The following is a 15,711-nucleotide window of genomic DNA, read 5'->3' as shown; positions in this document are numbered from 1 at the left end:
AAAAAGTCGTATTTGCCAACTCAGAGCTAATCAGAACAATTTGTCTATTTTCCCCAACTTCATTTATTTAAAGAAAAATGGTAACTCATTAGAAGTCAGAATTCAATTTCCTGCTTTCTTTCAAAACAGTAAAGTAATACCATTTCAAACTGCATGCCAGAGTTGTACAGTTGTACGTAGTTCCTAATTGTACTAAGTACACAAGAGACTAAAAGCCTTTATCTGTTCATCTCCCAACTTTCCCCAGTCTGTGGTCCGTCTTGGGATCAGCAATAATCGCCTGAACTGCTACAATTGCTTCGTTAATTTTTGTTTGCAGCTCTCGGAGCTCCTCTATATGCAGCAGTCGGAGAATTTGGGCAGCTTCATTGAGAACAGCATCTGAGTGAGTTGCAGAAAGAGAAGTCGTATCAGTCATTTTCATCTGACAGGAAGGTCTTAAGAAAAGCCTAATCTAAGTTAATGCCCTGCGCTTCATTCATGCTTGTGGTTTTCATACTTGAAATAGGAAACAACCTTCCCTGCTGCTAGAGAGGGACAGGGTGCTCTGCAAAACGTCGCTCAGGCTTCCTGCAGCCCTCGCAGTAATCCACAGCCAAGTCGGGTCAGTATGAAGCATTTCGAGTAGTAATTTAGGTGTACATGGGGCAAAAGTGAAGCCAGACTAGTGGAGTCCCAGGTCATCAGGCTATTGCTTACGAAATAATCTATCAGGTCATGCCAACTTGCGCTGCCTCCGATTAGATTTTAGGTAAATTATGCAGCTAAAACACACAGAAGCAGCACAGAGGTCCTCTGCTGGTAGAAGCAAGATTTACAAGACAACAGTAGCGAGAAGCATTCCTTCCACTTGCAAACGTGGCTGCCATTAAAAGCTGTTATTTAAACATTACTCTAAAACAACATATTCCACAGCTAAGATTTATGCTTTTCTGTTCCAAGACAAAATGCTCAGGAGTGCTCGTAAATAGCAAGCTGGGAGGGAGCAATTCTTTCCACCACAGGCTTTTTTACTGTACGCATTAGCTACGTATTTGACAGCAATATAGTTTGTCAAAAGGCAAACATCACTATTTAAAAGTAACATTAAGAGAACTGCTTACCTCCTGTGTCAAAACCAAGAATGTGCTTTTCTAAAGCAACAGGCAAACCCTTTAAAAACAAAAAGCATGTTCAAATACAATTGGAAATGTCATTTTGCATGTTTGGAAAACAAAATCAAGTACTGCAGCAGGTAACCCTAGAGGAGAGGACACTTGAGTTTTGCTTATATAGACATGTGACAACTTTGAAAAGTCATCATGCTTGATTACACACGACTGCCTTTGTGTCCTGAAACATCAAAACCCAGAGTATCAATAAAGAAAACTCTTCATGCTTAATAATCCCCCTACTTGTCAAGCGAAACCCATTGGATACACAACTGCCCACATTCAATCCTTAAAAGGCTAACAACAGTACTGCGAGAGATCACCCAATCCAGCAACAACACTACCCGGACAAACAAAAAGCATGCACAAACTAGGCTTTCTGAGAAACTATTCCCTTCAAACAGCTGCTGTTTTCAAAGCACTGGCTGATTTGAAGGAGTTGCAAAAATAAAGAAAATCAAGCTAGTTTTTCAAGCACTGAACTCACAACCTCCATCAACATCCCCAGAAGTGTTTTCTCAAGTCTTAAGCTTAGGAATAAAGCTAAACATCCAATTTTCTAAACAATTGCTCTATTAAGACAGTACAAGGAAAAGTCTTATTAGTGGTCATTTATAAGCACTGCTCTCTTTCCTTTACTCTCTCCAGACGTGGAGGAGCAGTCATGCTAAATACTCACTCACCATGTTTCAACATGCACATAAAATTAGATTTAAACAATGCAAATCTTAGAATTTGCTTTTACTGCCTCTGGAACTTTTTTCAACATTTGCCTTGGCACATTTGCCAAATGCCTTGCATTTGGCACGACAAAAACATTCAAGTTCGATACCATTAGTTTCTACAACGATGGGGTTGTAAACCTTCTAAACAGTGAGGATTTGTTTCAAAGGCTTTTATATACACGTAGAAAGAACTCTGAGCTGATCAAAACACAAACTAAACACAAAACAGTGACTGTAACTCATTAGAATTACCCCTTTTTCAGAAAGCGGTTCTTTTCCATGGCCTTTACAATAAAATGGATGTTCAGCTGCAATCTTAAAAATACATCTCCATGGTTAAAATCTAACCTGCTTGTTGATAAGAATGCCACTTCAGACAGATTCCAGCAATATCAGACTTCATACATATACTTTTTAAGAAATCAGGTTTATACTTAAGGCTGCAAAGAGCTCATTGCCACCCTAGTGTGTTCTCAGAGCCACACAAGCAGCAAAACATTGATTCAGCCAGTTCTTTGTGGATGAATTCCCCACGGCCACTTCAGGCACCTCCAATGCTGAGTGACCACAGTGGCACCTTCAGAAGTGGTATTTGAGACACCCTGGTAGCACAGCATTACCTTCCCCGTCTTCCTCCCCCCCCCCCCGTATGTTAGCTCCTTTTTGGCTGGTGGAAGCTGTCTTTAACAGAGCAGTAGACTGGCTTTTCCCAAGCCCCACAGCAGCAGTCTCATAGCAGGCGCTGGGCTGTACAGGCACCCACTGCTGCTACAACTATAACAAGCACATGCTCATTTGCACAGCAGCTTCAAACAGGGAATGAAATGAAGAGCGCCTTTAAATCTGTAACTACACAGACTACTTCATCTCACAGCATCATTCCCCAAAAACATAATTTGAAAATGCTGCACAAAACACTTGTAATGGACCTGACCACTGCAACCATCTCCCCTGTAACTGGAAGTGTCAACAGTAAAGCTCAATTCCCAGGGAGTGAGAGGAAAAAAAAAGTTTCTGGATTTCAGAGTAGGGGTAAAATGTACCCACTTTGTTGTGCTTTCAAATATGCCCCAGGTATAGCCTTTGGGAGCATCCTTAAAGTGATCCTGAAGGGCATTTGTTGTACTTGATCCTACCTAGGATACACTCATCAGGCAAGGAAAGTCCAGAAGGACAGCCAATGAGTCTGTTGGTATAAATCTGAATCCTGTCTAGACACCGAGCACATTGAATTGCCAGCCATTCAAAATATAATCTAAAAAAGAAGTGTCATGTCTTACCTTGAAAACTGTACCTTCACAAACCAACAAGATAAATCTCATTTGATACATTTAAACCACAAGCACAGCAGTGTAAGCTTCCTCAGCATAGTCCTCATACATATCCTTCTGTCAGAGAACATTTCTGTATCTATTTTATCTTTTCCCCGCTCTACCTTGATATTGTCAAGAATGCAACTCGTGACATTTTGTATATTAAGTCATCCGCCATGCAGCAGTCAGACATTTATAACCTGTTGCCAGGCTCAAGGCTTAATATACAAAGTGTCAGTGGCTAGTATTTTGACCATTAGCAAGCCAGCCAAAATCAGAAACAGAGGTTTATTTTTCCTCTCCTTCTATCCTGCAACCCAGCTATCCCCTCTGCTTTTAAGGTATTTTCTTCATTCATCTGGTACATTACAATGTTGACGATCGCTGTTGGCACAGATAAAGCTGTTTTCCTGCCTCCAACATGCTCCCTTTTCTCCACTCCACTTGAAATTTAGCACCCCTAATGAGAATACACTCCCAATGCCATATATCACATTCAGTGACACGCTGACATTTCAACCTCAGACTTGAGCACACTTTGAGAACCTATCAAATATGAAGAACACTTTGTCATGAAAAAAATTCACTGTTCTTCACGGAAGCTAGTTCTGCCAAACACACAGAAAACCCCATTTTGATCCCTGCATGTCAGCTGCACAGCTATGTAAACAACAGCTAAAAGCAGCTTTTTATTAACATTAGTTACAGAACCTAAAACGACTACAGCGGTCTCAGCTGCTTTCGTATTTTCCTGCTCTTTTAATCGTTGTATGGATATACAAGACCAAAGCTTTGATTTACTGTTCCAACGCTTCTGGCACTTACTGCACTGCAACTCAGAGCACCTGCGATTGCCACTTAGTAAACACCGTAAGCAGTGTTATGATAATAAATAAAGCCTGGACTGTTCTGAGCAGCTGCCAGAAAAAATGAAGGGACTTGCGCTCTTTGACCAGATCTAGTCGCTTTAGCAGGGACACTTCTAAACATACACCTGCAGGGCAAGAGAGGCTGCCTTCCTTAGCTGTGCCCAAGACCCAATGCCAGCAGCTGCTGCGCCAAATGCCAGTGAGAAGAGCTGGAGAACTGGGATGTTTAAGAATCGCCAATCTGAAAAACCACAGTCATCCCCTGGAACATCTTACAAACACAACAGCTTGTGGTTAGAAAATAATTCTGCAAAATCTGAGGTTTAAGTGCAGAAGTTTCCTTCACCACCTATTTTTGGGGAAGGGGGTGAGGGGGAGGAAGGAGTTGGATGTCCAACATCCCCGCCCTCAAACACGTACGAGGTGTACGTATGAAGCAAAACACTCCATACAAGGAATGTTTCAACCTGTTTATGCAGCCAATGCTGCCAATTCCAAGGAAAAGCCAGGTCATACATTTCTTCTCATACTGTAGACCTGCTGCACTGAACAGTAAGGGTTCTAGCAAATAACTTAAGATAGGGGAACAGCTATTTACATGATATATCACACAGGTACATATATTTGTATTCATCTGAAACAAAAAGAGCTTTGTACACTGCTCTCCATAATCCTCTGGGTCTTGTAGAATCAGGACGGCGAAGATAAAGCAAAGTTTCCACTACCCTCCTAAACAAAGCGTTTAAACAGAACTGGTTTTGACTGAGATGGCAGACATTTACACTTACACTTCTTTACTTGATATGGAATAATTAACACTAGACCCATGCAGCATATATACAAACCTCCTTGGACTGACTGGCCTTCGCTATGGCGTCCTGCGTCAAGCGCTCTTGAACCAAAATGCGAATTGCCTAGGAGAAACATTTAAAGGTGAGAGTAATTAATTTATGTCTTGATGTATTTCTTGGCAATTCCAAGGGAAAAGGAGCCAACATTATAACCTAGCATAACCTCAAACCCACAGCTTTGTGAAACACTTTTTGGAAAACTCTTTCAGTCCTTAAATCTTTTCAAATAGCATTATTCTTTGCAAGTAGTATCTTACACAGGTGTAGTCTCTTCGGCCACAGGAAGGCAGCTTAACCAGAAGAGACAAGGACATTACACTTAATTTCTGCCACTACTGGGCCAGAAACTGCAAGGTACTAGGAACAGTACAGCAGCACCATTTTTATTTTTCCGAGATCACACATCTTTAATGCTGCTACAATACAGCTTCTTCAGGAAGGAAATCCTGCTATCGGCACCTTTTAGGAGGTGCTGAACTATCTTCCACATGCAGAGAAACCTGGAGCAAGGCTACCCACCCAGGTTTTAAAAAGACTGAGAACAGAAAGGAATTATTCTTAGACACAGGAACAAGAACAGCTTCAATTTTAACAATCCTGCTGCTCATCTGTTTCTATTGGCTCCAGCACATAGCATGAAATCAGATCAGAGATATCAGTTACTGATACCTACAGCTGTAAATGCCTCTAAAAATAACTGAAGGAATACCATGCAGGCAGACTTCCACCAGAAAGAACTGGGTCTGTCAAACACATTCCTCAGACTTTTCCTGATGAGTAGCCAAATGTGACAGAAGCAGTCTTTGTGCTTCATGTCTCTCCCCACAGATTTCTCCCAGTTTTGGTCATGATTAAAGTTGAAACGGTACCAGAAAGTTGCCACTGAATACTTCTAGAAATCTTTCTAACTGAAGGGAGTAGCCTGGACAAAAGAGTGATTTGATGAGGAGTTTAACTTTAAATTCCAGCAGTGAAACCAGACCTTGTATAAGAAAATTTTGAGTGCCTTTTGCATCAGAAAAAGGATATCCAACTGTGATACACAGATGCTTTCTGATCAACTTGCCAGATTTAAATTAATAAAATGGGACTCCAAATATCTCTCTGCTCACTCTGGCCAACATCTGGCCAGATGTCTGTGGCACACTTGCACAGTTTGGCCTTCCCTAAGCATCCACTCCTGAGTGTCGAAGCCTGAATAGGGATCATAATTCTCCGCATGACACTGCAAACCTGCTAACTGTGGTGCAGAATTAATGAGCTTCACTGACACATTCTAATACTATGAAAGCCTGAAAGCCAGCATTGCTGTTGTTCATGTAACATGAATTGCCATTGCAGGAATCTATTCTCACTGTAATTAAAAGCAAGAAAATTCAGGCTGGTGGTTTTGTCCAACCTCTTCTGTCTGAAAAAAGTGAGACTAGAAATGTAGAAATAGTGACAGAAATGTAAATGTATTTATGCAGAAAACACATTCTGCTATCTCTTCGAGTTGCTAGTACGAACCCAGAAAAAGTTTGCTAGCCTCGAGACAATCCTGTAAGAAAACCTGAAGGAAGTCTGCCTAATAACAGCTGAGCTCATGCTGCAGATCCTCAACATCGCCATTCACAGGGTTTCTTCTCTCTCTACCTGATATCCCTTTTCACTGATTTTTGTAGGGTTTTGGGTTGGGTTTTTTTGTAGGGATTTGATATAAGAGATCTCCACTGCTCTTTAAAGATTGATGAAGGGTTTGAAAGCTATTGGGAAGGCAAAGGAGGATACCATACTGGAGAGAATGAGAAAGTAGTTGATGGGATAACTGCAGGCCGTCATTTCCTTACGAAACCAGGCTAGCATGATAATACTGTTTAAGTATACCAGTTATAGATTTACACACACTATATAAACTTCAATACCCACAGCATTTAGTTCCTCCAAAATAAGGTTAGCAAATATCACAGCTACTGTAATGAATGCACCTTATTGTTTTTTCAGTGAAATGAGTTTATTTTGGTGCCAAGCAAAACTAAGCTTATTTCCATACTATGACACTATCAGGTAGGAACTCAGGATTGCTACAGTCTCAGTAAATACAGTACTTCAAAAATACAGTACAGGTTCAACCCAAAATATACAGATAACTACGGAGATCTGCCAGTAAGTCACAAATTTTCCCGAAGTCATAAAAAAGGTGCTATAGAAAATTAATTAGCCTATTTACTGCATTTAAAAGCCGTGATTAGTTGTCAAGACTAAACTAAACTGACTTCAGTAATGCCAAGGAGTAAACAGTTCACAGGACCAAAAGGAGGAGGAAGCTTTTAACTGTGGCCCCTCCCTAGGGTGTTTTGTTTTAAAACATCCTCTGCATCACTTAGCCTCTATGTTTTCAAATTTCTCTTAATTTCTAGCACTGGAATACAATCTTCTCCTTTGAGTGTGTTCCTCAACATTTCTGAGGTTCATTAAAAACACATAAAGCAGTACTTCAGCTAACCTAGAACACTTCAAATTCTGAACAGTTCTCAGTGTTGGAATTCCAGGAACTCAGCTACAATTGAACTGTTTACCAAGATAATTATCCCTGCATTAATTTCCATAACTTATATTCTGTGTTCTTATCTGCTTGAGAAGACACACACAGGATGAGTTTTACTTTCTATTTGTGCCTAAAAAGTCATAGTTATCAGTAACTCTGCACCACAAGCTATTACACTGGGGAAAAGGAGGAAGAAAGGAGGTCTGAAAACAGTGAAACTCACCTTAAGCATTACCAAGTAATCATCATGTCGCTGAATTTGAAGCAGATTAGCTAAAGCCATCACTCCAGCCTTAAAATCAGGATTATTCACTGTAAAAATAATCATCACCATTAAATATATATGCTAGTTTAACTGGCTCCAAAGACAGAATTGGCTTCCTGACTCCATGATATCGGATTGCTCTCAAGGATGGGCAAGGCTGCAGAAACACAGCAGTGAGCAACCACTTAGTTTGGCTACAAGGCGATCAAAGCGTGCACTATGCCTTGTAACCAGGTTGCAGAACACCATCTAAGCACAAACAGCATTATTTTCAATGCCAAACACATTGTGTACGTCCTACAGCACAGGAAACCTGTGTTGAGTCTTTGAAAATAAAACCAGTTACATGAAGGTATTCTCTTTTATATATCTTTCTATCACTGCAGAGCAGAACTGTGCTTGCTGGGTGAGTATAGGACCAATTCCTAGCTGTCTTCTTGTAAAAGGAGCAATGAAAGAAGACTTGGGGGGTTTAGGGCTAATTTTAGTAGCTATTTTCCACCACTTCCATTTATTGTGAATGTGCCTAGCAGTCAAGAAAATTACAGCTGGGGAAGACTGAGCCAACACGTAATACGTGACGGTATTGAAGTTAACGGTTTGCCATCATGTTTCCTTAAGCTTTTTTTTTTTTTTTAAAGATACGTTAAGAGCCTATAGTCAAAAGGTATCTTGCTATTTCACTCTAACCCACAGTAAGGACTATGTCTTACAGAGCTCTCTGCAAAGCTGTTAAGGTAAACACCCTTCAGCTGCTTCCTCGCTGCCTGGGAAGAGCCCTCCCAACTTACTCATATCTGATCAAGTCTCTGGGCACCTCATTCTGCTGCAAAATATTCTCCCCTCTGCCCTTCCCCTTTTTCCCAACAGGAAAAGTTCTGCACCAGTGCACATCCAGACACCTGCAATTCACATGGAGCAGTTCCTCTTTCCTTTAGTAGGAACGCAGCCAAGGGCAAAGAACTCAAAATAACTCTCAAAACACTGTTCACAGAGAGGCAGTTTCAGCCAGCAGTAATAGAATATATGAACTCTGCATTCCTAAAGCTTTAAATGGGGCTTTAAAAAGTTGTATGCATCACAGTATTATAAAAACTTAAAATCTGAAGAACACCATACGGGCCATGGAACACATTCACATATGATGCATCCATACAGTAGGTTGCTGCACACTTACCATCCAAGTTAATCAGCGGTTCTGCATTTTTTGCTGTATTGTCAGTATTTTTAGCACCATCCGGGGTAGAATCCTTATACTTATCAGCTGTTAAAGAAGCAAACATGAACACCATTAGAGCTAATGACAAAAGGTTTAGAGCCAAGCTGTAGTTTGCGACAGCTGTATTTTTGGGTTGTGGTAATTGCCCAAGAGCCTTCTGGGCTTATACGCTAATGTTTTGGGCTCCCTACTAAGGTCCCCAAAGGCTGGCATTCTAGTGAGCTACCCTAACAGCTCCCATCTGCAGAGAGCTTATGTGCTATCCAAAGCAGCATCAGAGCACGATCCACACCTACGTAGGGCATTACGTTCTTGATTAAGGCTCTTCCTACAGTCTTTATCCCAGAAGGCTGAACAAGCTGCACCTTCCAGTTCTACTGCTCTTAAAATCCATCAGTTCAACTAGCATTGGCCCTCTGCCTCAATCAGCAGCATATGCAGAGCTCAAGAACTACAGATTGAAGTTGGTTCTGATCAGCGAGTAAAACATTTCCAGTGAAGGTTTTGTTTTATAAAGACTGCAGCATTCATCTACAATCCACACAGGGGTTTTTCAAGCCTTTTGAGGATGGGACCTCCTGGCTCCTCCATCTTCATGTACCCCCGAGTCACAGGCAGCTCACTTTCTCCATTATGAGGGACTGAGAACCAGCTCTACAGATTCCAGATATGTATATCCCATCCCTGCCTTGGGCAGAGCTCAGCCCTGCAGGAATTCAAGACAACAGAAAACAGTACTTTGGCTATTATTACGTTTGCCACCAGTAATTACATTTGTATCTGCACTCTCACTATGAGGAAATGAAAATGCTGCTTACTGTTGAAATTTAACTCAACTTTTTCATAACCTTGCCCTAGTCCCCAAGGGTTCCGGATCTACTCCCTGTGAAACGAGGGTCTAAGAATAACTTATTTGAATAAATGTAGTACTAAAGAAAATGCATTTAATACACTTTAGAGTAAGTTCTCATAAAGGCAAACCCACAGGGAAAAGGGTATAAATACATACAGTGCGCTTTGCTATATCCAGAAATAAAGTAATAAATGCAAGTAAGCTACTGCACTGTCCCACAGGAGCTGAAGAGAAACAGTTCACGTCTGAATATGGTGCAAAACCAAGCAGATGAAATTGTATTTTCATTTTTTAAAGAAAACAATATATACTTTTGACATTGTCTTAATTTGACGAATACTTCATAAAATTAAACAGAAAAAACACACTTCCCTATCATTTTGAAATACTAAATATATTCACCCATACCATTATCTCCATACTCGAGCCTAACCGCTAAGCCGAGAAGCCAGTCCACTGTTTCTTGTCGTTCTTGTATTTTGAAAGGACAGTTTACGTCTTTCATATACTGCAGAGTAGAAAGAGAAGAAAACAAATAGATGTTATTGACCTGCAGGAATTAGCTAGGAGCACAGAACTGTTTTGTAAACGGTCACTTTCCCACAGACCTTACAGTTGTTAGAAGACAGTTATTAAGAAGAAGCATTATTGTGAAATGTTCTGCTGTGGCATCTGATCCATCCGAGGCATTTTAGAGCACTCCAATTCACTGCTAACTCAAGTCTGCCATTTAGTAATGGCACCTGCTTTTTAATGAATGTTACTCATGTTATTCATTGTCAGACTGCAACCAGAGAAACCAAAATACCCCCTTCTTTGCTCTCTGTTCATTTTACACAGCAGAGTGGAGGCAAGGGAAAGGAGAAGGACAGAGAACGAATTACAGCAAAAACTTCCCATCTGAAGCAGGAAGAAGGAACGATGCTACCTAAGGCTTTCACAATACTGATATCAGAAGATTCCGAGGGGCAGCAGAAGTAATTTTCACTTTCGTAGGGATTGCGTACAACAAGAGAGGATGAAACAGAGCTGGGACACTGTCTCTGCTCTTCTGAAGCCGTAACACAGGACCCAGCCCAGCCTGCTGCCAAGACTCCCGAAGTCCAGGACATAGTCACATTCTGCTGTGCCCCTTTGCCGGAGGGAGAGAAGTGGCACACAGCCTCTGCTCCAGCAGCAGCAGCAGCACGGAGGGAAAGGGCACCAGGGGCTGGAGAGCACTAGCAGGCAAGGATCCCCTGGCAGGCACACAGAGAAGGACAGTCTGGCCAAGCCAAGAAAGATACCACCAATACCACAACAGTGCCAGCTGCCTGTAAATTCTAATAGCACGTACATGTATGTACATGATATTAGAATGCTTGAGGCTTCCCCCTGCAAAGCATGAGCACTGCAACTACAATCCTCCTGGGCAGTGAGCAAGGCAAGTGGTTCCAGGGGAAAAAAAGTGAGATGAATGGGCACTGAGTGGAGCAGCATTTTCAGCTCATCGCGGAGCTGTTTGGAGAGAAAGGAAATGGGAACCAAGAGGAAAAGCTCAACAGCCCTGTGGTGACTCAAAACGCTCACAAGCACTCAAAACATCACTTGCAAAACAGAGGCTGCTCGCCATGCTTTGCACTAGCAGTGGAAAATCATCTATCTGAAATAACAAAGAGGTGCAGAGACGAACTGCAGTAGCTTTCTTCCACATGCTTGCAAAGCCTACATTAGCCTAATCCATTTTCCTTTTGGTACATAAGAATCATTAATACAGACAAAGCTGTGTATTTGTAGTCAAATCTTCCTTCTACTTTAAGAGCTGAATCAAATCAGGCAAAAAACAGATTAGGATGGATATCCAGCCTATTGCAAGAACAAAGCTGAGTGAAAATTATGTACAAACAGTTCTACCATCTTAACTCCTACAGTTTGGCTTCAATAATACATTTCAATTCCTAGAAATGTAAAGCTTCAGAGACAGGACAAATATTTAGAGTCATTCACATTCAGCAACTAGAGCAGCTGTTAATTGTCATTTACATCGTCATTTAGAATTGTGTTTGAAACTATGAAATACCTTTTCAAATGATTTGGGCCAGTCATCGCTGTGTATGTTTCTTAAATTCCCTCGGTCTTCAATCTTGTAGTGTCTGATTTTCTGGTCTTCGAGCCAGACAATAAAATTTCTGAATTCTGTTTCATCTGTTGGGAGAAGTAAACAAAGCAAGAATTAACTGATATCTTAAGAGCAAAAACAAGCCTTTGAGTTTTGATCCAATTCCTACAAATACTAGTGCCCCTGAGCCTCTTCACATCTTACCATAAAGACAGACACATCTAACACTAAAATCACGTATTCCAGGATAACATCTGACCAAAACTCAACACTGAGTGTTTTTCATTTTTCCAGTCACTTCGAATTGGCTATGGTTGACCGACTACACGAAAAGACACCAACCAACAGATTGTTTTTATTGGGAACACAGTTATAGCCTATTAAGTGAAGACAGAAAGGTGAAACAATGATAGAGAAATTCAGTTCCTAACCCCGTTATCTGGACAAACACGTTACATGTAGCAGTAACCCCCCCCGTCTCTTCCAAAAAGCAACACACACATCTCGTGACTGTGCAAAGACGTTTTCTTCCTTCACTGTTGACTCAACTCTTCTTGGTTGTTGACCCAACATCTCATTATTTGGAAGCTGGAATTCCACAATACACAGACTGTGGTCCAAACAAAAATATTCGTACTGGACAAAGCAATTAGCCTGCACCTGCGCTTCAGTGACAGAATTCATTTCTGGACACAGCAGATCACAGCTGTAGGGTATCACTGGCCCCTCAAAAACCAGCTGGGATATTTTGGCTTTGGATGAGCTTTAATATCCCAAGTCAATGAATTTAGTATCTTCCTGTATCTCAGAGTGGGGTAAGAACATCATTTTCCCCATCAGGGACAAGAATGATACTTCTGCTTCTCAAAGAGTCTTCTAAGAGATAGAAGTACCCTACTTCTATCGAATGTGTTCTAAGAAACAGAGACATGGTCACAACACATGCGAAGGAAAGCTTTCAGTAAGACCTTTTAAAACTTCTACACTGGCAAAATGAACCTTAAAGAAAAAAAAAAGGAACGTTAACCATAAGAAACTTAAGACCCACAACAAAAGATGCCAGTAGATGATGTCTCTTGAAAGAGAAGCAAGTCTACCAGAAGCGCTGAAGGAAAGACAACCTATTAAACAGATGACCTGAAGCTTATAATTGATCACACCAGATAAATACACTTGTTACAGGGCCCTTTAAAGCAAGAAAAAAAAGCTAAGTGTTGCAAAAAATCAAACATCAAAGTATTGATAGGTATCGGCGTATTAGAAAACGGCTCTAATCCTGTTACTAGACTACTCTTATTGACCACACTGACTCTGCCTTGCTTCGTGTAGAGGACACACGCCAGGCTCCAGGGCTAAAGGCAGGTTAACCCAGCAGCTGATGGTGTTTTCTGTGGCACGCGTGGCCCCGGTCCCTCGCGTTACGTAAACCAAGGCTCTTCACGGGAGGAGGCCAAGAACAGCAGCGACACTGTCAATCCCTGGATGGCACCTCCGCTTTCGCCCCGCTCCTAGACAACACTCAAAGAGCCACCGAAATTCACGCACACCCGCTACGATGCCTGGGGGTGCGCGTGAAAACTCGGGGTTTTCCCCTAAATACTGGGCTGCAGCTAAAACTTTTGAGCCCGGAGAGCTGCGCTAACACTCAAGAGCCCAGCAGACCCTTAAATCTTCCCCCCCCACCCAGGCTCGGGAGACACCGCGGGGCTCAGGGCGGCAATTTTCCGAAAAACTGAGGCGAGGAGATGGGAAGCCTCGGAGAAGGGCCCTGAGGTGGCGACGGGGGGGGGGGGGGGGTGTCGCCCGGGGCCGTCGGTGCGTGAGGAGAGCGGCGGGAAGGCGGAGGGGGGGGGGGTGTGGTGGAGGAAATCACGGTGCAGCGGCCCCGCGGAGCCCCGCCGCAAGCCCCTCACCCCTGCAATTGAAGCCGGCCGGGTTGTGGTAGTCAAGTGCCGAGAGCTTGCGGCGGAACATGGCGCCGGTACCGCCGGCGGCGACTCCGCTGACGGCCGGGCCTCTGCCGCTCGCCCCGCTCTACGGGCCGGAGAGGAAGGAACACCCCCCCCGCCCCGCTTTCTGCCCTCCCATTGGCCAGCGCGCGGCGAGCGGCAGGCTCCGCTACCAATCAGAAGGCGGAAGGGGCTGCCGGGAGAGGAAGAGGCCCTTCATCCAGCTTTATTGACACGACGGCGAGCGGACAGCGACAGGGGCGGGGCGTAGCGCGGGGGGGCGGGGCCTAGGGCAGGCCTGGGTCGGTGTGTAGGCCGCAGTGGGGAGCTGTGGGGCGAGCACTGGGCTGTACTGGTGAGCGCTGGGCTGTACTGGAGAGCACTGGGGCAAGCCTCGCAGCACTGCCCAGAGCTGCATAGGGGGGGCGCGGGCCCCCTGTGGCCCTCTGCCACCCCATATCTGCCCCACGTCTGCCCTGGCACCACCTGAGGGACAGAAGGGCCTTGGGCGTGGGGGGGGTCCAGCCCAGTGACCCCCACACAGGGACGGGACGGGATGGGCACCCCCAGCTCCTGGGCATGCTCTGGTGGCTCTTGGGGCCAGCCCCTGGCCCCCCCAAGTCCCCCCCGTGAAGGGTGCTGTGGGGCCTGGTGCCCCTGAAGGCGTTTTTGGGGGCAGTCGCCCCCAGCCGCCATGCTGGGCCCTGCTCTAGGCCCACAGCAAGAGCTGTGGGGAATGAGGGGGGTCACAGGCTGGCCAGCGATGAAGGGGGGGGGCTTTGCTCTCGGCTTTGGGGGTTGTTTGTGATTCCACCCCTGTTCACTCTATTTTTAACGCCGTGCTGACGCCACTGCAGCGTGGCAGTGCGGATGCCGAGAAGTCCCTCACGAAATTAGGCAAGAGCAGAACTGACCTTTTTGGAGGGGAAAAAATCAACCCACCAGAGAAGGGGCAGTTGTTTTCTCTTCTCGGTGCATGTGTTACGTTTGCTCTCCAGAGTTTAGAAACCCAGCCTTTTTTATAGTCTTCAAACCACGGGTGAATCATCCTAATTTCTCACAGATCCGCCCCAGCCCAGAGCTGGCTCAGCAGCGCTCTGTCGTCCTCCTGGGAAGCAGTGAAGAGGGTTTCTGGGCAGGGGACGCAGCTGCCTGCCGAGCCTGAGCCCCCTCTCCTTTCCATGCCACATCCAGCTCATAATTAAACTGTTTTCCATGTGAACGCTGCTGCTGCTGCTGTTCATTGGGTTTTGCTCTCAGATGCATTTCAGTCATCTCGGGGTGAGGGGTGTGTGTGATTTATAGCCAGGAGAAGTTTCTGCTCTGGTGGTATCTTGCAACAGGGCTCTGCACTTGAGTGTCAGCCGGCAGGTGAAGGATGCCCGTTTAAGGGTTTTTTTGGGTGGTTTTGCCTGGAGAAGGCGATGAGCCCAGGTTGGGAGCGAGACCACCCCCGTCCGTGTGTGTCCCCCCCCTCCGCCTTGGGTGGCACTTTGCAGACGTGGTGCTGACAGCGCGACGAGCCAATGCAATATTCATCCTGACATTTCTCTCCGCGCCAGCCCTTCCCAGCGCTCCAGCTGGCAGCCGGCGCAGCCAGCAACTGCGGCACTGCCATGGCAGGGTGGCACGGGGCTGAGCCAAACACCCCCGTGGCCACCCTGTGCCCCGGGGGGAACCGGGGGGGGCTTCTGCCTCCCTTCCCCTTTAGGACCATCTCTCTCCCATTTACCATATCTCCTCCAGCTTCTTCCTGGAGCGGTTTAAGCGCTCTCTGCAGCAGGCAGAGAGCCAGCTCTGCCTCCTTCGGGTTTTGCAGCCGGAGCCCACGAGTGCTTCAGCGTGTCGCCGACACGTGTGCGAGCGGTGACGTGCAAGTGAGCAGTAAAGA

At 44.6% G+C, this 15,711-nt stretch overlaps 1 protein-coding gene across 1 annotated transcript; it reads right to left on the bottom strand.

Annotated features, from left to right (window-relative positions):
* Positions 1-45: 45 nt before the first annotated feature.
* RTRAF (RNA transcription, translation and transport factor) lies at positions 46-13,949 on the bottom strand. The gene is made up of 8 exons (XM_030038268.2): positions 13,785-13,949; positions 11,833-11,957; positions 10,182-10,281; positions 8,879-8,965; positions 7,660-7,748; positions 4,904-4,972; positions 1,104-1,152; positions 46-381 (listed from the first exon to the last, which is right to left on the bottom strand). The coding sequence occupies exons 1-8, from the start codon at positions 13,843-13,845 to the stop codon at positions 227-229; spliced, it is 735 nt and encodes a 244-aa protein (XP_029894128.1). The 5' UTR covers positions 13,846-13,949; the 3' UTR covers positions 46-226.
* Positions 13,950-15,711: the final 1,762 nt, after the last annotated feature.

This window comes from Aquila chrysaetos, chromosome 2, assembly GCF_900496995.4.
Source record: "Aquila chrysaetos chrysaetos chromosome 2, bAquChr1.4, whole genome shotgun sequence".
In the NCBI taxonomy this organism is placed as follows: Eukaryota; Metazoa; Chordata; class Aves; order Accipitriformes; family Accipitridae; genus Aquila; species Aquila chrysaetos.
The sequence above is the reverse complement of the archived record's forward strand: the minus strand, read 5'-3'. Positions and strand labels throughout refer to the sequence as shown.